We start from the raw sequence: 21,685 nt of genomic DNA on the forward strand, positions 1-21,685 counted from the left end.
CAAACATTCTGGGATGTGCTAGCAGAAGTACTGTAAGGAAGACACAAGAAGTAATTCTTCTGCTCTACTCCATGCTGATTAGGCCTCAGCTGGAGTATTGTGTCCAGTTCTGGGCACCACATTTCAGGAAGGATGTGGACAAATTGGAGAAAGTCCAGAGAAGAGCAACAAAAATGATTAAAGGTCTAGAAAACATGACCTATAAGGGAAGATTAAACAAACCCAATTGTTTCAATCTGCATGACCTCTCAAGGTCCCTTCCAGTTCTATGAATCTCCTATACCTGTTCCCATCCCCCTCTCTCATATCTAGTCTAAAACACTGGTCTCCAGGATGCTTATAGACCATTACTTTCTATCAACAGAGCTGGTAGGTGTTTTACCAACAATAATTATAATACAAAAATGTATATATGGACATTCCTAAATGTGGCAGATAACTGTATTAAGGTTCTTCTTGTAGTGCAGATGGAGGCCTGAGTTGCAAGGCAGTTGGGACCAGTCGAAGTCCCTGCTGCACTGGGTTCAGAGATCCACTAGCAGCAATATGGTTGTTGCTGACAATATTCTAGCATGCTTTTTCTGCCAGCTATGGGAAGGGCTTTCTTACTCTCTGACAGCTGTCTAAACCAAACTGTACTGCAGTCCTCCTGTAGATAGTCTGGTGAATGGTCTAGATAGACTAAAAGTATTGGGGGAAAAAATAATCCCGTGTATGTTACTCCTGCCCACCTGCTAGCATCAAATGTATTTAAACCATTTCTGGCTCATCCACACCAAACTGGGGAAGCTGGTTACAACATGTCAGTGTCTTGACTCGGTTACAACATGGATGGAATCGGGAATGTGGGTTTTCAAGGCTTAAGCCTGGTTCCAGAACAAAGTTAGATTCTCATCCACACTATATCTCTGATGTTATATTGTTATCCAGCACTCCAAGGAACGGTAGTTACACCCATGCTGAGGGGAGTGGCTTTGGCTTGTCCCTTTCTCTTTCTCGATGTCTTCTGTGGCTGGCTTTCACCCCACAGTATCTGATGTTTTTCCTCTGGACTGTTGTAAAGTGACTGTGTGACCCCATTATTTTCAGATGGTGAGAGTAATGCACAGAATAGCCAGGTAGGCATGTGTAAATCTGAGTGTTGAAGGTGGGGCAAGGATTGAGGAATTAGAGAGGGATTTTTTTGAGGAGCATCTGCAACACATTTTGATTCTAACCAGTTTGTTTCTGATACTCCAGCACCATCATAATTTGGGCATTGATGGTCTTTGAAATCCATTATGGTAGAGCATGAAGTCCTGGGTTTCTGAAGTCATGTGGTGCTGCTTATGCATATCATAGGGAGAACCAGTCAATCAAAATGAGATTATTGCAGCCCTGGCTGTGGCAGAGAGCTCCATAAATAAACTACAAGCATGTGTGCTTGTGTCATGAAGTGAAGAAGGAAGAAGTGTCTAAATAAGTCACAAGTGTTGTAGTGCCATTGGAAGGAAGCCAGACTTTAAGGCAGCATTCTGCCTTCTCCCTTTAAAGGCAATCCAGCACCAATACATGCTGTTTTGTGATATAAAATCATGCTCTCTTTTGTTTACAAAGAACATAGCACAACGTTACCTCCCTATTGCCTAATATAGGGCAGCCTCATTCCAGGGCCCCCAAAAACCTGCCAGCAGCCACTCGTGGGACCTTTGTTGGCAGTCTCAGAGGAGAAGCTAAGGAATTTCCCTCTTGCTTCTAGAGATGGTTCTGTTGGCAGGGTGCATAGGGAAGTTCCCCCTGCTGTTGCCTATGCTGTACCTGGTCTTGGCAAAAATAAAGGACACCCCCTATGATTGTTGAATTGGCAACAGTCACAAGCATTAGGCCATTGTGTTCAAACTTCGGTGTCTAAAATTTGGCACCAAAAGCCTCCTTTAGGCATCAGACAAAGGCTTCTGACAGAGGTGCTGAGCACTCACAAGTACCATTGAAGTTAATGGGATCTGAGGGTCCTCAGCACCTCTGAAAATCTATTTTATTAGGCGCCTGAAGATAGCCACTTGAATCTAAACATTTTTGCCTTACTTCTTGTCTTTCTTTCAAAATAGAGAGGTTTTAGCCCCCCCCCCCAACATAATGGCTGCATTTATATGGATCTTTGGATAAAGAACAGTGAGAGAATGGGATGGATCCATCCCTAGTCTAATGCCATTGAAGTCAATGCTGTTCTGCCGGGGTGAACTATGTCCCCTATTTCAGCTATTTCCTTCTAATAGATTCAATACAGGTGATCCAAATATAGATCATTTAGATTGTAAATATAGAGTTGAGTTATTTCCTATAGCATCCTTCTCCCCAGACATTAAATCCCAGGCAGAAGGCCAGTGATAGAGGGAGGGCAAAATTAAGAGGGATAATCAAGGGAGAAATCACTCTTCATGTGAGATGGAGAGTGAAAGAGGCAGGAAGATATAGGAAAGTTGTTCCAGTTTGCCGGAGCTGCAGAGGAGATGGCTCTTGCACCAAAGGTGGACAGAGAATGGTAAGATTCTGAGAGGAGGCCAATGCTAGATGGGTGGAGAGAGGTGATCGATTCCAAAGAGGGGATTTTATGTTTGTCTGCACCTTGCACTAATTTTGATGCTGGAAAGTAGGATAAATCCAACTACACCACCTGGGGTTAAACGCTAACAGCTTCACACAATTAAAGGCTGCATGCAAAGTTTGTTTTTAAATATTGTGGAAAAGGGCAATGCCTGTTGGCTGGCTGCGTTTGTTGGACTGATGGTGTTTTGCTCCCAAATATCTGGCAGAGGAGGTGTCTGCTTGTCTGGTGGCGCATTGACTGGCCGTGAAGACAAGGTCTCAGTTCATTTGCGCCATTAATGGGAAGAATGGTGGTCGGGGTGAATTCAAGAGGGTGGGGTACTGCAGTAGGAGTATAGGAGAGCTGTGTGTGTCAGAAGGAAACATGGGGGTTTCTCCCCAGAATCCAAGTCTCTAGTTTTTCCTTTATGTGCACCAGGTACCGTAGGAGTGACACACAGCTCTAGGGCAAGCAGCAAGAGTGAGGAACCAGGATGTTGTCAAGGCCAAAGCCTGGAGAGTCTGAAGCAGATCTGCTGCGATTTCAGAATCAGTTCCTGGCAGCAAGGGCTTTCCCGGCAGTGAAGGTCGTGAAGAAAGCAGACAAGAGGCGAGGAGCTGGTGGCAGTGGAGATGAGGAGAGACCCCAACTGCAGGACAGCAGAGATGTGGTGTTACTAGATGGTAACTTTCTTTGGAGTGTCTTTACTTTGTTAATACGGACATCTTCCCCCTTTATCTTTGGGTAATCACCCCCACCTCAGCACTTACATGCTTTATACCTCCTTGCCCTCAACATCCATCTGCTCTTCCTCTGCATTTGTATCCTGCCTGTGGTGGTATTCATCCTTGTGCCTGTATCTAAGGTAAAGTGCTCCTCTTACGATTTGTGATTTTGCTTGCACCTGTCCTCCAACAGCGTTCATCAGAGTTATCCCTGCAATACATGTCTGCCTCCAGTGCAATCCTGGCATCATACATCCATTTTCCATGCAATATTCCATTTGCATGGACTTATATTTGTAGTAGCTACCTCAGCTGTGTCATGTGCATAGCACCAACTGTTTTACCCTGCATTTAGACTCTCTCCTCAGCGCCTCTGTTAAATTCTCCACACAGTCCTGCCGGCATCCAGCTGTTTTAGTGCGCTATGTATTCCTTCCTCTAACATCCATCAGCCTGCCACTGCTCTGATAACTATAAACAGTTCTATAGAACCTTCGATCATCGAAGTTCCAGGTACTTTTATAACATCAATGATTTAAACCTCTCAGCCATTGGTGAGGTAGGGAAATATTGTTCCCACTTTTACAGATAGAGAGACTGAGGCACTGACTTGTTCAAGGTCCCACAGAGAGTCGCTGGCAGAGTTGGGACTAGAAGCTTGGTCTCTGGAATCCTCAGCCTGTGCTCTAACTGCAGAACAGTGCTTCCTCTTCATTTCAGTATGTTGTCTTAGCATTTCTGCATATTGCCTTTGTACCTCTAGCTTTCCCTTGTGACCTGCAATTTTGAACTCAGTGCTCTTCCCTGTGCACACAGTTCTTTAAAGCCTTTCCCCAGGAGTGATGCCTGTAAATAAATCAGCAATAAAATCTTTGAATACATAAGTTCAAACCCTCTGCTTCCCAGAGAAGTTGAGAATTCTCAACTTGCTGCTTCATCATGTTCAATTCTTGCCAAGGTTATAGGCACCTTAAAATACCAGAGCAAGATTTTCTTGTACATATCTAGTCCCTAGAAGATATGAGTAACTCCCGCGCATCATAAATAGCCTCATGGAATGTGCATTGGGGCTCGTTTGTTGTTGTTTTTGCCTCTTCAGACTTTCCTGATGTGCTCCCGGCCCTAATTCCAGCACCCCCAAAGAAGTCCAAGTTCAAAAATGCCTGTGTCCGCTTTGATGATGAGGATCCAGAGGAGCGATTGGAGTGTCATGATCGACACATCACGGCAGTCTTCAGCAAAATTATTGTGCGTTATGTGATTGTGTGTTGTAATAATGTGTCAGGTTGCTGTGAATAGAGCACTAGGGAGGGAGTGTTATCAGATGGCAGGAAGCCCTTGCTGTCTTGGAGTGTGGTGAATCCAGTAGCTGTGGCACTGCAGTATCCTGGAGCACCTTGAGAAGAGTGAACAGTTTGTGTGTGCATATGCAAGAAGTAGTTTGTTTAGTTCCTTCTGTTTTTCTTGTCTACAGGAACGAGACACAAGCATGGCAGCTGTGACCATGCCAATGCCCACTGGAGACCCGTTTCCCAGAGCGTTTCACCGGTCTGAAATAAAAAATGAGGTCAGAAATGCAGCTTCACCTGAGTCTTCCCTCACGTTCTTCTTTAACTACCAGAATTTCCCACTGTAGAGCAGAATGCCTGCCAACAGTATTGATGCTTCTCTGTGCTATAAGCAGGCAGCTCAGCATGCTGGAGATCAGGAGCTAATTCCCATATCTACTGAATTTCCTCCTCATCACAAGAAAGAGCTGTCCTGCCAAATCAGAGTCAGGGGTTGCCTTGTATCCTACAACTAAATGAGATTGAATTCCCCTAATCTAGAAAGAGAGAGGTCCCTTCAGAGCTGTTTGCTGAGGAAGCACGGGAGAATCCAGGTCTCACCATGTACATGGCCTGTTTTGTTGTTTTTTAACCAGCGAAAACACCATATTCTATTAATAAAGAATAAAAAAACTTTAATGATTGGATTTATACCAGTTCCCCAGGGGGTGGTACTTCTTCACAAACCCTCTTGTCAGTTTTATTTGCATTCATATCTGTTGCAGCTTTCTGGGTTTTGATTTAGTTTGGCCTGAAATCTGCTAAAGAAGCTAGAATCAGGAGCAGCAGCTTCTATCAACCTAGTTTTGCAGTAACAGGAGGCGCAGGCTAAGAAAACAAAACTGAGCGAGTAGGATCCAGTTTCTGGGGCAATGACATGTGATGGATGTGCTGGTGCATCTGAAAAGATGGCTTTTTAGAGGGAAGATATTAAAAAGGAGTAGCTTCTATTAAACAGTTACTTTTTTACTATAAATATGTAAGCATATGGAAGCAACTTCTTAGAGTTTTATTTTAATGGATTCTCATTTTTTAGGCACTGTTCTCCCGTCACCGGGCAAGAGAAGTGCAGGAGTCCCGTTTCCTTAGTGTGCATGGATTGCTTTCCTTAGCACAAGCAGCGCATTAATTTAGCCAGGATTATTTTAGCATCACTCGCCCACTTATTACTGTGTAAATCTCACCCCACTGCAGTCCAATAATCTTGTAAGAAGCCTGTTCCAAGCATGTGGTGAGTACAGTACAACCCCCACTTATCCTCAGAAATGCAAAGCATTCAGATAAGCAGGGTTTCAGATTAACTGGACATCGTGAGCTGTTGTGCTCATTGATATTGAGGTGTATGTGCTTTCTGATTTGCCAGAGTTCACCTATAATTAAACCCAGGTGCGTGTAATCAGCAAACAACCAGGGCAGTTATTTTGCTCCTTCTGTTCTACCTTCAAACAATGCAGTAGAAAACCGTCATGCATGTGCAGGAGAGAGAGAGAGCAGACACTGGTATTTATTTCCCTCATAAATGTCCTGTTCTAAACCCTCTGTTTTGGAAACATGTTTGTAGCGTGTATATAGGGTTGTCTGTGATATGAGGGTGGGGGCATCTGGAGATGAGGTAGTGTTGATCTGGTAATTCATCTTCCTACAGGTGAAGGTGGAATCTGGAAGAAAAAGTATCTTTGCACAGAAGATAGCTGCTAAGAGAGCAGCTGAAGTGGCTATGACAGCTCCACCTAATGTTGAGACTAGGCATACACACAGAACATTAGCAGTTCCAGGTGCCGTCTGTTCCTCTGGATCAGCAGAGGAGGAGCCACTCCACAGCACTAAGGATAGTGAGTCATGAAGCCTCTGTCTGTCTCAACTGTCATACTGAAATGGCCGCCACTAATATAGATTGGGTTGTTCTTCTGTGTGTCTAATGTAAATGGCTGGTGACTCTCGGATGGCCAGCTGTAGTGGTGGGAAGCCTAGGGTTTCTTCTGATAGGCCATTCTGCCCATACTTATCTCCTCTCCATCTGCCTCCTCCCCCTCCCCCCGCTCCCAAAAGCTCAATACACCAGGCTTTTAGCTGCTGTGGAGACAATACAAAACATGATTGGTACTGTTACAGAGATATTAGTTAAAACTGTTTGAAGAGCAGTCCAATGCCAGCAGGATTTCCAGCTTACAGTATAGGGATGCTTTGGTATTGTATGGAGCAGATAGAATGTGCTGTTCTTCCAGACAAAAATAATTGAATCCTTGAGATCATGTCCTTGTGGGGTGGACCATGGACCAGTTGAAGGATCTAATTCACTATCTGATAAAATGAGAATTTTATACCACTGTTAGGCTCATTCCATTTAACCCTTCCTTTGATAAGGGAGTTAAATTGGCAGATAAAGAGAGAGCTGGGGTTTGCTCAGAGCATGATCCTTCTGCATACTTAGAGCTCTGACAATATATCTTTTTAAATTTTGGCAGGCTCTAGTGCAGAGCGTGTGTGTGTGAATGCGCATGTGCACAAAATGTGCCTCAAAAAGCAATTCCTTCTCCTAGCTCTTTGGTGCGCATGGGCATTTTTTCCCACTGCTAAGGGATCCCATGGACTGATGCAGAGTGGGACAGAGCCAAGGACTTGTCTTTCTTTCTGTCCCTGCCTTGTGATTTGTGCCTCAAGAGATAGTACGAGAGAGCATTTCCTGGCCCTCAAACAGGAATGCAAGAGAGTGTAAGGTTCCTGGAGCATTTCTTTCTATCTGCACAAGGGCCAGATACAATATCTGACATTCAATAAAACAGTAAACAGAAAAGTGTATCCATTTGGCTCATCCCAGAAGTCTGCAAATGGTGTCAAATCAATAGCTTTTCCTCTCTAAATAACTTTAACTTAAGATAGCACCAAAGCAGAAGAATGAAGTCAGTCGCACTTTGGTGTGAAAATGTTCCTTGTCTATGACAAAATGCCCTATTTTGGGGATCAGTTTGTCTATTTCCAGTTAGTAGTAATGGCTCAGACCCAGTTGAAAACAGTATTTTATGTTTTCAATGGTATTTTGTGTTTATCACAAGCTAAATATGAGTCAACAGTGTAACACTGTTGCAAAAAAAAAGTGAACATTATTCTGGGATGTATTAGCAGCTGTGAGGTAAGCAAGACACAAGAAGTAATTCTTCTGCTCTACTCCATGCTGATTAGGCCTCAACTGGAGTATTGTGTCCAGTTCTGGGTACCACCTTTCAGGAAAGATTTGGACAAATTGGCAAAAGTCCAGGGAAGAGCTACAGAAATGATTAAAGGTCTAGAAAACATGACCAATTGAAAAAATTGGGTTCGTTTAGTCTGGAGAAGAGAAGACTGAGAGGAGACATAACAGTTTTCAAGCACATAAAAGGTTATTACAAGGAGGTGGGAGAAAAATTGTTGTCCTTACCCTCTGAGGATAGGACAAGAAGAAATGGGCTTAAATTGAAGCAAGAACAGTTTAGATTGGACATTAGGAAAAACTTCCAGTATATAACCACCCTGACAGTTAGGAATAAATTGGCTAAGGAGGTTATGGAATCTCCATCACTGGGGATTTTTAAGAGCAGGTTGGACAAACACCTGTCAGGGATGGTCTAGATTATACTTCTTTCTGCCTTGAGTTCAGGGGACTGGACTAGATGACCTCTCGAGGTCCGTTCCAGTTCTGTGCTTCTATAATTCTATAATCAAGGAGAAGAAAATCAGTAGATTAGCAGTCCCCAACCTTTCAAGGCAAATGTGTCTGTTTAGCAGACTTTCACCTGTTAATTCATGTGCTGTTTGTTTATGTGCGCTCTAACCTGCAGTGTGGTTTGGGTAGTGCTGTATCTTTTACAATCATGAGAACAGTGTGAGTATTGGAGATTGCAAACGTAGACAGGCTGGGGGCAGTGGTGGTGTACCAGGGCTTAGCAGAGAACTAACATTAAACCTGGAGCAGGAACTTAAACGGCAGGTAACAGTGGCTGGAAAAACTGGAATAGGTTATATTCACTGTTACCTTGGATAGTAATCCATTGTTAAGTACTAGTTTTATCTGAAACAACTGGAGAGTAGTTGATTTCTGTGCAGTGACATGTTTTTTTTTTTTTTTTTTTTTTTTTTTTTTTTTTTTCAGATTTGGATGAATTAATGCTGCAGACATTTGACTCACTAATGACTTCTGTTGCTGGATTTTCTAGGCAAACCTGATGATGATGTGAGCTTTCTGCGACCTCATATCATAACTGGAGAGGGTCTTGGAAGCTTGGAGAGTGAGCGGGAAGCTCTGGCTATCCATGAGGAGAACCTACAGAAGTTGCACTCCATGACCCAGGAGGAAATCCTACAGGAGCAGAGGAGGCTGCTGGTTCAGCTGGGTATGAACACCAGTATCCTGCACATGAACACCTTACTGCCTATTCCAGGCTGGAGGAGGGTGAAGGAGATATAGAGTGTACTGGATAGACCACAAAGGGATGGAGTAAAGCAGTTGCAGCCAGAATCTTGAGGGCACCCTTAATTCAGAGAGCTGCACTGTCCAAACCTCTGAGATGAAATTGGTCTTTATTTCTATCACTTTTAACAAGACTGTATAAAAGGAAACCTTTTCTTTCTGCACTGTGGAACTCGCCCCCAGAAGTATTAGTGAGGCAGAATACTTAATATGTTTCAAAAAGCATTTATTTATTTATGGAATAAAAATACCTGTAGTATCTACGTTTACACCAAGCAGGATAAAATTACCGGACTTTCAGTCCTCTGGCTTCAGGGAATGAAACCGGTCAGATCTGTGGGTTGAATTTTATGCCCCCCAAATAGTGAATTGTCCATGAAGAATGGCTCACATGGAGGCAAATCCTAAACCCAGGCTCCAGCCTCAGTATGTAGCCCGATGCTGGTCAGTCACAAAGGAGTGGAAGAAGAGTCCTCCCCTCCACTGCATAGGGACACTGTGAGGGCTAGTGCAGCCCAATAGCTAGGTTAGCATCTGTGTCCTTGATGTGGAGGAGATCATAAAGCTTCATGCCCAGCTGCACTATACCCTGTATAGCCCCTTCAGATTGTAGGGATCTTTGCAGCAGGACTATATTGATTCTATCACCGGAGAGACTATGCTGAGGCAGAGCATGATTTTGACCACTATGTCTTTGTAATCAGTGTCTTCAAATAATATTTATACATATAATTCTAGAATGATTAAGAAAACCTCTTTTTCCTCGTTCTGTGCAGTGAAGTACAGGATAGCACAAGTCTATTTGCGTTAATAGAAATAATGAGTGTTTTAAGATGGTTGGACCTAACACACAGTGTTTGATCCAGCGGGATCCCTCACTGAGGGAGGTTTAGATTGAATTGTGGGATGTGAGAGAGAGAGAGATGGACAGGCTATGGCAGACAGGGGCAAAGGATAGCTTGTTGTCCCGATTTCTTCTGTTCCTTTCTATAAAATGATTTCAAAACGTGGAGTACATTTACCAGAGTGAAATTTCCACAAGCCAATGTTAATCTAACAGGATAACTCTCTGCAAGGTTACAGAGAATTTCCTAATACCTTGTGCCTCCTCTCTCTGAGTAGTAATCAGTGTGACTGTTGTTCTCTAATAACATTTCACTTCTGTTACCGTCTATTGGAGGATCTCTCGGCACTTGATAAACACTTCATGAACTGAATCTCACCATGCCCCCACGAGAGATGTAATTATCACTGTCCCCACTTGACAGATGTGGAATCTCTCACATAGAGAGGTTATGTGCCTGGCGCAAGATTATATGATGTCAGTGGCAGAGCTAGGGGTAAAACACAGCTCAGAGGTGATCTGAGTTTTAGTCTCAAGAATATTCTCTCCCCTCCAAACGCCTTCCCCTTCAAAGCACCCTTTCCCCCCAAATCATGAAGAGAGCTGCCAGTGTTTATATGTGGTATATCTTGACACTACTAAGGGTTTTGATACTGTCTTGCATGATCTTTTCATAAACAAACTAGGGAAATACAACCTAGATCAGATATCAGTGAGGTAGTTGTGTTAGTCTGGATCTGTAAAAGCAGCAAAGAATCCTGTGGCACCTTATAGACTAACAGACGTTTTGGAGCATGAGCTTTCGTGGGTGAATACCCACTTCGTCAGATGCACCCACAAAAGCTCATGCTCCAAAACGTCTGTTAGTCTATAAGGTGCCACAGGATTCTTTGCAACCTAGATCAGAGATTCTCAAACTGGGGGTCGGGATCCCTCAGAGGGTCGTGAGGTCATTACTTGGGGGGGTCCACTCGAAGCCCCACTTGCCTTCAGCATTTATAATGGTGTTAAATATATTAAAAAGGATGTTTATTGGGGGAGGTCGCACTCAGAGCCTTACAATTAAAAGGGGTCACCAGTAAAAAAAAAAAAAAAGTTTGAGACCCACTGGCCTAGATGGAGTTACTATAAGGTGGTTGAATAACTGTTTGGAAACCCATTCCCAGAGAGTAGTTATTAATAGTTCACAATCAAGCTGGAAGGGCATATTGAGAAGGGTTCCACAGGAATCAGTCCTGGGTCCAGTTCTGTTCAATATCTTCATCAATGATTTAGATAATGGCTTAGAGATACAGTTATAAAGTTTGTGGATGATATAGGGTGACCAGACAGCAAATGTGAAAAATTGGGACAGGGGGTGGAGGGTAATAGGAGCCTATATAAGAAAAAGACCCGATACCAAGCTGGGAGGGGTTGCAAGTGCTTTGGAGGATAGGATTAAAATTCAAAATGATCTGGAGAAATGGTCTGAAGTAAATAGGATGAAATGCAATAAGGACAAATGGAAAGTGTTCCTTCCTAAGTGGAGTAATCAGTTGCACACATACAAAATGGGAAATGACTGCCTAGGAAGGAGTACTGCAGAAAGGGATTTGGGGGTCATAGTGGATCACAAGGTAAATATGTGTCAACAGTGTAACACTGTTGCCAAAAAAAAGGGGGCAAATATTATTCTGGGATCAAGTATCAGAGGGGTAGCCGTGTTAGGGATGTATTAGCAGGGGTGTTGTAAGCAAGACACAAGAAGTAATTCTGCTCACTCTGCATTTATTAGGCCTCAACTGGAGTTTTATGTCCCGTTCTGGGTGCCAGGTTTCAGAAAAGATGTGAACAAATTGGAGAAAGTCCAGAGAAGAGCAACAAAAATGATTAAAGGTCTAGAAAACATGATCTGTTAGGGAAGATTTTAAAAATTGGGTTTGTTTAGTCTGGAGAAGAGAAGACTGAGAGGGGACTTAACAGTTTTCAAGTACATAAACGGTTGTTACAAGGAGGAAGGAGAAAAATTGTTCTTCTTAACCTCTGAGGTAGGACAAGAAGCAATGGGCTTAAATTGCAGCAGGGCGGTTTAGGATGGACATTAGGAAAAAATTCTCAACTGGAGAATAAAGCACTGGAATAAATTGCCTAGGAAGGTTGTGGAATCTCCATTCATTGGAGATTTTTAAGAGCAGGTTAGACAAACACCTGTCAGGGCTCGTCTAGACAATACTTAGTCTTGCCATGAGTACAGGGGACTGGACTAGATGACCTCTCAAGGTCCCTTTTGTTCCTATGATTCTCTGGATGTGAAGTCCATGGCTGATACTAGGACTGGTGATCCAGTTCAGATAAAGAGAACTCTTCTCAACTTGTACTCAGAACTTGAACTGAAACTTTGTTGTGGTTCAATAAAACATGAATAATTCTTCTATGTTCTGTGCTTCCTATTCATGTGGAACTCAGGTTGATGTCAATTAGAAATCCATATATAGGGAGAGCAGAATGTCAGAACTGAGATTACTAGGTGGATCTGAGAGCAGAGTTTTTTCTGTAATTAATAGTGTGACTTCTATGTGCCTTTTTTGTAATACAGGGGGCAAACTACCTTGTTTATATTTGCAAACTGGGAGAATTAATAGAATTTTGGGTCTTTTCCCTGCCTTGAAAGACATTTATCAGATCGGTTCTTCCTGTCATTTTGACAACCAGTTGTCCCCATCTTACATGATCAAGAGATCCTGAAGCAATAAGTGCCTTAGAGAGGATCACCAAGAGCATTTGGCACTGGAGTAAAAAAGACTAAAACATAAATAGTAGGAATTAGACCAAGAAGCGTTTTGATGACTCAGTTTTGCTTTTCTATTTGTCTGTCATTACTTTCAGATCCCAGCTTAGTTGCTTTCTTAAAGTCAGGACGTGGTGTTTACGAAGGCCAGGAGAGACGAGAGAAGCCTGGACATCCAGAACCTGGGACTGAATCTCAGCATGGTGGAGAGGAGACTGTGAAGGATTTCGCTGTAGGGGGATCAGGCATGGAGGAGTCTGTGCGGCCTGAAAAAGATACAAGAATGGAAATCACAGGTAACAAAACTTGTGCTTGGTGGCATGCTAGACCTAATTATGTGGCAAGATTGTCTGTTTCTGAATCGTTCCAGTGCTGAATTCTGCAGCAATTCGTTCAATACCCAGATTAGTCTTTGCTCAGAAGTTTTTGAAGAAATCAAACTTTGGGTCCAAGTGGAACAGCAACACTTATTTTAATTTGAGCTCCATGCATTGTAAGAATGCTTTTCTTTTTTTTTTTTTTTTTTTTTTTAATACAATGTGTCCGGTAAATGGGGAGAACCCATTAATCTCTCTAACTCATTCAAAGATGCATTGAGAGGAAATGAGTTTTATAGGGTGAGCCTCCTTGATCTTCTGAGTAGGAAAAGGAAAGGACAGAGTGTGGCGAAAAGAAACCGATAGGCAGCTGCTGCTGGAATAGCTGTCTTTAAATGGCACTGCTACTTCATGAAGAGCTGCTTTCTCTGGGGAAAAACTGGATGCCCTTTGCTGCTGATTCATTTGTAGCATGGCCCAGGGATGTCAGCAACCACTGTTGAAGCGCAGTGAATCTGCACAACTACAGGGTGGGTATTTACAGCCTTTGGGGCTCGGCTTCTGCCTTCAAGAGTTCAGCTCTCGTGGAAGGTGCAGGCCCTACTTATAAGACAAGATGTTGGTGGGAATTCTGCTGTAAATAGTCTTGGTCAGGTTGGGTGACCTAGTTGGTCTTTTCTTACCTTAATTCCCATGATTTTACTGTGTGGCTTGGAGCCGAGAACCAACAGTGGATTTCTAGCAGATGCCTGCCCGGTGCTCACGCAGGGGTGGTGGTAGTTGGTAGTTCTTTGGGTGACAGAATAGTACAAAGCAGCAAGGGAGCAATCATGCTGTAGAATTGTCATTTACAGAGTGAAACTTTCAAAGAGAATCCTACTAACTTCTCTGTGGCGTTTCCTGTGTTTTGCTTTGCCAGGGCTGGTCTTTGAAGGTCAGACAGAGAGGAGGCAAAGTGTGTATGGGAGAGGGTGTGGACATGCCAGTTTCTTGTCAATGAATATCTTGGTTCCTGGGTCAGCAACAATCCCCTCAGCCCCTTGAGTTCCCACTCAAGTGTCTCCTACCCCGGCTCAGCAGATATTTTGCTGTCAAGTAATCATGTATTGTTTCAGGTTTCCCTCTGAGCAGTGCTTCAGGGGCACTCTATAGTGTTCCCTTGGGTCATATTCTCCCCAACCCTCTACTAGCAAACATCTCTTTCCCCCTACTCTGTCCCCAAGGCCTTCTACTTTTTCTCCTGTCTGTGGAGATGAGGGGTACCAGTCAGGGTTCAGTTTTTCTTCCTCTTTCAGAATGGGTAGGGAAGCGGGAGAGTGTCTCCTTTTCTCCTCAAACCCCATAGAAGGGAAGGAGAAGAACTGGGGACAGGAGTAAGTCTCCGCTCTTTCTGCTCTCCCAAAAGGAGGCTAATTTCTATCCAGTGTGCATAAAAGGGGCTGTGGCCTTCCAGGCTGGGAGGAAGGTGAGATATTGGGAGCTACGGTGTTCCCAGTGCAGAAATAAGCGTCCACTGAATCTGGCTTTAGTCTAGCCAGAGTCCTATTCCCAGCGGAGCCACAGTGCAGATCAGATGCATGGCTACTGGATTTGCTGAGATCACCAATCTGTGTGTCCTCTGCATATTTTACTGCCTATTCCTATTTCCCTTTTTTTAAAAGTTAAATGAATTGATGGGTCCCAGCTGAGCTGCTAGTGGTCCTCACCAAAGTACCAATGCAACTGGTGGTAATTGTCCCCTTATTTCCAGTCTCAGCAGAGAGGCCAAGGAGCGAATGGACAGGGAGACAGAAACACCCTCCGGCTGTAGGTTCTTGTTGGGGCACTATGGGAGGGCACTGGGGAAGCCAGCACTGCTACTGCACCTGCTGCTGTCCCTGTCTTCTCGACAACAAGAAGACCTCTGTCTCCAGGAGTCTCACATCAGCACTGTACTCTCTTTGAGAACAGGAGTACTTCTGCCTTAAATTTCTGTTCCCAGTCCTGCTTTCCTCCCTTTTGTTTTGTTTGTGCCTTTTCCTTTTTTCCATCTTGTTGCCCATTTCTTTCCCAACACTGTGCCTTTGTTGTTTACATCTCTCCCCCTCTGGTGTACCTCTCCCCAGTTTCACAATTTTCCTTTTGCTGTCTCCATCTCCCGATCCTCTCTTCTGATGTTTTCTCTGGGTCACAGTGCAGCGTGCAGGCAGCCTAATGAGATCTTTGAAATGCTCTTGGATTTCAGCAGTGTGTTTTGGGAAGATAATGACGGTGTTTACCATTTCCTTAGTGAGAGAGATGCTTGTGTGTGTGAAGGTGAAGGAAAGCTGGTTTAGCATCTGTTGAAGAAAACACCTCGCCCAAATATCCTTCTGCTGTTTCTTCACAACAGTTTTCTCCCTCTCTGCTTCTTTATCTCCGTCAGCCTTAATATAAAGGTTATTTTTAGCTCTTCAGTTCCAGAACGATGGAGTGCACAAGCGGCATCTTAATAAGTGATGCTCGCTTGCCCCACTCAATACCAGGCACCAACACAAATTAGTTGCTCAGGAGAAGTGGTCTTCAAAGGGTGGGCAGAGTTGTACTGGATCTCTTGGGAAAAGTATATTGATTGGGGAGGTTGCTTTGCTCTCCACAGAAGCCAGTATTGGAATGGGAAAAGGGGATTTTCTATGGGAAACTTCATATTTCAAGGAGGAGAGGAGCAGGAGAGCAATTTTACAGAAAGAAGCAATTCTAAAAATCAGTGAGGCATTTCCAACTGCATGAGGTTACGCTTGCAATGCACTGTGCCTGGTAGGAGATGTAATATTAATTTTCCATTAGCACTTAACGTTGGGAAGCTGCCAGTGCTGATGTCAAGGAGTATATTCATCATGAGTAAACTCGCAGAAATGGTAACCCTGAATCCCACAGGAGAAAAAACAGCGTGGTTCAACAGCACTAGGGGAGGCATTCATTTAATAGTGGAAACTTCCTTTTTAATGAGAATAAAAGGCTTCGATTTTTGGTAAACGAGGTTCCAAGTCCTTTCCCCAGAGGCTGTACTCTCAGCTGAGGAAAAAAGTGCCTACAGGTTCTAGGAAGGAGAGTGGAGAGAAGGAGGGTTGGGTTTGTAACCCTTAAAGCAATGGCAGCCCTGCAAAATTCAGTACATATGTTGCATTTGGGCTACCAGCTTGTGTTTCTGTAAAGGGATTTCTCAGTAACTGAACAATCTGCTGATGCCTTGGAATATGTATCTGTCTTTTCCTGTTGACAAGATTGTAATGCAAGGGCCATCAGTAATATTAATAATCCTGTTCATGGCATGATTAAATTAGCCCTTTCCATTTAGTGATTAATGAAGAGGGGAAAAACAACTTGTTGAATTAGAAATGTCAATAGATTTCAGTTTTCTGATGATTTTACTTCCTCTTGTTTCACACCCACCACCCACAAACATGCCACCTTCTTTCATTTCTTATGCTTTTTTTCTTTAATTAAAATGTGCACGGGGCCTTTGGCTGCAGTTCTGTGGAACAGTTTTCTGGCTGGGGTAGATAACTCTGCACTTGGTTCCTTGCCTTATTCATGAGTCTATGGCTGTGTCTCAGAAATTATGGGGGCCCTTTCTGAAGATTAAAGGGCTAACAGGAGACATGAGCCAGGAAAAGATGAGGCTTCAGGCCAGGCCAGTTATCTATGGGGAAAGGACTGATCAGGAAAAAGGATTTATGTGTATCCATTGTTCCTTGCAAGGGTGCTTCAGTGCTCAGGATTACAGCAGTAATTTAAATGTCTCCATGTCCTGCTCTTGTTTTGTTTTGTTCAATCAGAAACAGGGCTGCTACTCTTCAATGCCCTCTGGTCACAACAACCAGTCCTGGTCCAGGCTACCTTGAGCTAATGTTTGTGTGGTTTCCTGGGTGGAATCTGGAAATGGAAAAGACTGGTAGCTCGTCCATCCTCAAGCCAGTATGGGACAGATTTCCACTGTACCTTTGCTAGTGTTTAGTTGGCTCCAGTTACATGTCCCAAGCACCCCTTCCCTTTGGAGAGCAATGTGCAGCTTAATTCATCTCTCTGACAAAAAGTTTTTCCATGATGTTGAGCCTAAATTTCCCTTCTCTCAATTTCTTCTAGTTTAAAGCTCTGTTTATTATGCTAAATAATTGATCTTCCTCCCTGGTGTTTACATCTTTCAAATACTTGTCAGCTGTTGTCGTGCTTCTCCACTGAGTCATGGCTCAGCCACGTTCTCTCTCTATATATGTATTTAGGTTTGTGAAGGGTATTTGCTTGCCTCAGGATCACCTCTTCGTGGCCAGGTGTATGGCATACCAGTGCTTTCCCCACATGGTGCCCTCTGTTGATGGTTGCTCCAGTGGCCTCTCTTCTTGTAACTCAGTCCTCTGGCCAGGTCATGATTTCATCCACCTCTTCCAGGGTAACAAAGTCTGACCTAGAATAGTTCAGTGCCTTCACCAGAAGGTCTTTTGGCCCTAACTCTAGGCTCCTGCCACTTTCCCAGGGGCTGGGAGGGGAAACCAGGCCCTCCCACTATGCTGGATTCCAGCCCAGGGACCCTGTAACCAGCAACCAAGGTCTGTGCACTCCCACGCACAAGAGATGCCTCCCCAGCTGCTTACCAGCCTTCTCTAGTCAGGCTAGGATCCCAGGGTTTATCCCTCCCTACTCTGACTCTCTCCCTGCAGCCCCCTTCTGCTAGAGATTTCTGCTCTTTATTCTAACCAGCCTGCTCTTGCCCAACTGGCTTCACGATCAGTTAAGTTTGGCTCTCCCTCCAGGGGCAGCCAAGTAACATAACTGGCCTCTCAGGCTTACTCAGGGCCTGTGTGGTATTTGCACGCCATCAAGTTTTTAATCTTTTCTCAGAAGTCAATCGCTTCAGCTTCTGACTAGGTAGTCAGAACTGAATATAACATTGCAAGTGTGGGTGCATCAGATCTGTGTAGTGAGGGACTGTTACCTCTCTGTTCTGTGATGTGATGTCTCTAGGCAGCTCAATATTGCACTGACGTTTTGTTACCATAATTTACTGCAGGCTAATAATTTACTGTCTGTTCTCATCTGTTCCTTTCAGTATGACTGCTTCCTAGCTTTCTACCTCTTTGTTTCAGATTATTTCCCCCAAGATGTTGTTAGCTTGCAGTTCTCAAACTTGAATCTAATTTCTTTTTCTGTCCATGTTTCTAATCTTTGTTTGTATCCTGTCTGGTGTTCAGCTCCTCTCCAATTAACATCATCTGTGAATTTCATTACAGTGCTGTTTACTTCCTCTTCTAGAGCTTATGAAAGATTAAAACAGCAGTAAATCTTTGATGTTTATGCACCAGCTATGAGTCAATTTGAAGATGGTTTTTTTGTTACTTCACATGAAAACTGTGCATGAAGTACTCTCAAAGCCAAATATTTGGCTATCTCTCTCTATGCCCAGGAAAGGTAATGCCTCTGATGCTTTCTCTCCCTCCTCAAAGAAGTTGACCTTCCCATCAAGCCTCAGAAGGAATGGATCCACATGAACAATGTGGAGTTTGAGAAGCTGGAGTGGATAAAGGATCTGCCCCACCCCCGGCAGAGAAGAACCAAAAAGGTTTGAAAAGTAGAAACTGATTTTCTCCCTTTTCGTTTGTTGGTGGGACATGTGGTTCATGCTGGTGAAATCTTTAGAGACTGACATTGCTGGAAGATGAAACTTGTCTTCTTCAAACTATAAATGATGCTAACAATGGCATCTCTCCAGATATGTCCCTGTCCTCTGAGTGTGATGAGAATCCAGTTACCATGTTCATCCAGTCCTAGTCTTTTCCATAATACTATGCAGGGTAGATCTGGAATTAGAGGGGACCAGGGATTGAGATGGGAATTTAGTGTCTAGTGGCTGAGAGATCTGGGAATTTGAAGTTGGGAAACTGGAATATATGGGGAAATAGCTCTGGAAGTTGAGAAACCAGTGCAATGGAGATAAGTTCTAGAGAACTTGGGACATCGTGAGCTAAGAGCTTGAAACTGTATTGAGGAAGTAAGATATAAAAGCTGGATGGAGTTGAGTGGAAGGCAGTAAAATAACTTTTTTTTGTTTTTTTTTAAATAGGGAATGCAAGCACGATTTAGTTTGAAAGGAGAATTGATTCCTCCCGATGCAGATTTACCTACTCATCTTGGTCTACACCATCATGGAGAAGAAGCAGAAGTAAGGGAGATACCAGAATAAAGTAGAAATGGAAAGAGAGTACACCTTATTCTGATTTTCATGTATAATTTTCAGTTTCTTTGTGTCTGGATATCCTAGTAATGTGTACCTTAGGAATGCGTTGATGATTTTGAGTTGAAATAGGACCCAGGAGAGAAATTAGAACATACTGAACCGCTATTCTCTCCCCCCCCCCCCCCTAATCCCATTTTAAAATGTATCTGCTTTCAAAGGAATACCCCCACACAACTGGCTTACCTGTCAAGGTGAAGCCTCCCTTTAGCCAGTCTCTCAATGAAGTAGAATCTCTTCACTCATTTGCATAAAGCAGCACCCACAACTCTTTTGCAATGCAGTTTATCCCTCGTACTAGGTAGTATTTTGTAACTACTCTAAGGATCCTGTTTTATCTTTTTCTTTCCCCTACCCCTTTGTGTAGAGGGCTGGTTACTCCCTCCAAGAGCTGTTCCACTTGTGCCGCAGTCAGATCATTCAGCAGAGGACATTGGCATTACAGGTGCTAGGCCATGTTGTCCAGAAGGTGAGTGACCTTTGTATGAAGTTCTTTCTCTTAGTTCACACTGCTGGCAATGTCAGGGCCCAGATTCTCTAATGTGATGCGTTTGCTTTGCACTGCTCAGGCAGCACAAAGTGGATGGATTCCAGCTAGAAGTCACCAGCAGAAAATTCCCCTTATGAAGGGGAACCCCTCACATATGTGGAGCTGGCAGAGCCAACTCCTGTATCACCTGTCCCTGCCGCCTTGGCAAAGGGGCAGGGTGTGTGCATGCACATGTCAAGTGTAGGCCTGTGTGAATCCAAGTGAAATTGTGCTATGGGAGAACTGAGCCCCAGCTATCTCAAAAGTGCTGTTCAGCAGTGTCACAGAGATTGCATATTTGGTTGTTCGATGGTTTCATCTGACTAGGGCTGTCAAGCAATTAAAAAAAAAAATCGCGATTAATCGCGTGATTAAACAATAGAATACCATTTGTTTAAATATTTTTGGATGTTTTCTACATTTTCAAATATACATTTCCTACACAGAGTGCAAAGTGTACAGTGCTCACTTTATATTTATTTTTGATTACAAGTATTTGCTCTGTAAAAACCAGAAATAGTATTTTTCAGTTCACCTAATACAAGTACTGCAGTGCAATCTCTTTATCATGAAAGATTAACTTAGAAATATAGAATTATGTACAAAAAAACCTGCATTCATAAATAAAACAATGTAAAATTTTAGAGCCTGCAGGTACACTCAGTCCTATTTCTTGTTAAGCCAATCGCTCAGACAAACAAGTTTGTTTACATTTACAGGAAATAATACTGCCCGGTTCTTGTTTACAGTGTCACTTGACAGTGAGAACAGGCTTTCTCATGGCGCTGTTGTAGCCAGAATCGCAAGATACTTATGTGCCAGATGCACCAAAAATTCATATGTCCCTTCATGCTTCAACCACCATTCCAGGGGACATGCGTCCAAGCTGCTGATGGGTTCTGCTCGATAACCATCCAAAGCAGTGTGGATCGACGCATGCTCATTTTCAATATCTGAGTCAGACGCCACTAGCACAAGGTTAATTTTCTTTTTTGGTGGTTCAGGTTCTGTAATTTCCGCATCGGAGTGTTGCTTTTTTAAGACTTCTGAAAGCATGCTCCACACCTCATCCCTCTCAGATTTTGGAAGGCACTTCAGATTCTTAAACCTTGGGTCGAGTGCTGTAGCTATCTTTAGAAATCTCACGTTGGTACCTTCTTTGTGTTTTGTGAAATCTGCAGTGAAATTCCTTAAAATGAACAACGTGCTGGGTCATCATCCGAGACTGCTATCACATGAAATATATGGCAGAATGTGGGTAAAACAGAGCAAGGGACATACAATTCTCCCCCAACGAGTTCAGTCACAAATTTACTTAGTACATTTCTTTTTTAACAAGCATCATCAGCATGGAAGCATGTCCTCTGGAATGGTGGCTGAAGCACGAAGGGGCATACGAATGTTTAGCATATCTGGCACGTAAATACCTTGCAATGCTGGCTACGAAAGTGCCATGCAAATGCCTGTTCTCACTTTCTGGTGACGTTGTGAATCAGAAGAGGGCTGCATTATGTCCGGTAAATGCAAACAAACTTGTTTGTCTTAGTGATTTGCTGAGCAAGAAGTAGGACTGAGTAGACTTGTAGCCTCTCAGGTTTTACATTGTTTTGGTTTTGAGTGCAGTTATGTAACAAAAAAAAAAAATCTACATTTGTCTCTTTCAGGACAAAGATTACGCTACAATACTTGTCTGAGGTGAATTGAAAAGTACTATTTCTTTTGTTTATAATTTTTACAGTTCGAATATTTGTAATAAAAAATAATACACACTTTGATTTCAGTTACAGCACAGAATACAACATATATGAAAATGTAGAAAAACATCCAAAATATTTAGTAAATTTCAATTGGTATTCTATTGTTTAACAGCGCAAATAAAACTGCGTTTAATCACGATTAATTTTTTTGAGTTAATCGC

General features: G+C 43.2%; 1 protein-coding gene across 6 annotated transcripts in view; it reads left to right on the forward strand.

Moving 5' to 3' along the window:
* RPAP1 (RNA polymerase II associated protein 1) overlaps positions 1–21,685 on the forward strand; it is a 56,856-nt gene that overhangs the window by 6,179 nt on the left and 28,992 nt on the right. For 3 of the 6 annotated variants that reach the window (XM_032793877.2, XM_032793875.2, XM_032793878.2), the window contains exons 2-10: positions 3,005–3,249; positions 4,391–4,539; positions 4,766–4,858; positions 6,265–6,451; positions 8,810–8,986; positions 12,773–12,970; positions 18,451–18,566; positions 19,068–19,166; positions 19,606–19,707. In XM_032793877.2, the coding sequence (XP_032649768.1) occupies positions 3,060–3,249; positions 4,391–4,539; positions 4,766–4,858; positions 6,265–6,451; positions 8,810–8,986; positions 12,773–12,970; positions 18,451–18,566; positions 19,068–19,166; positions 19,606–19,707 (1,311 nt within the window). In that variant the 5' untranslated portion in view covers positions 3,005–3,059. Of the gene's footprint in view, positions 1–1,613; positions 3,250–4,390; positions 4,540–4,765; positions 4,859–6,264; positions 6,452–8,809; positions 8,987–12,772; positions 12,971–18,450; positions 18,567–19,067; positions 19,167–19,605; positions 19,708–21,685 lie in introns of those variants that run through there. The other 3 variants (XR_012655803.1, XR_004375544.2, XM_075065457.1) reach the window with 2 other exon arrangements.

The sequence above is a fragment of the Chelonoidis abingdonii genome, chromosome 4, assembly GCF_003597395.2.
Source record: "Chelonoidis abingdonii isolate Lonesome George chromosome 4, CheloAbing_2.0, whole genome shotgun sequence".
In the NCBI taxonomy this organism is placed as follows: domain Eukaryota; kingdom Metazoa; phylum Chordata; order Testudines; family Testudinidae; genus Chelonoidis; species Chelonoidis abingdonii.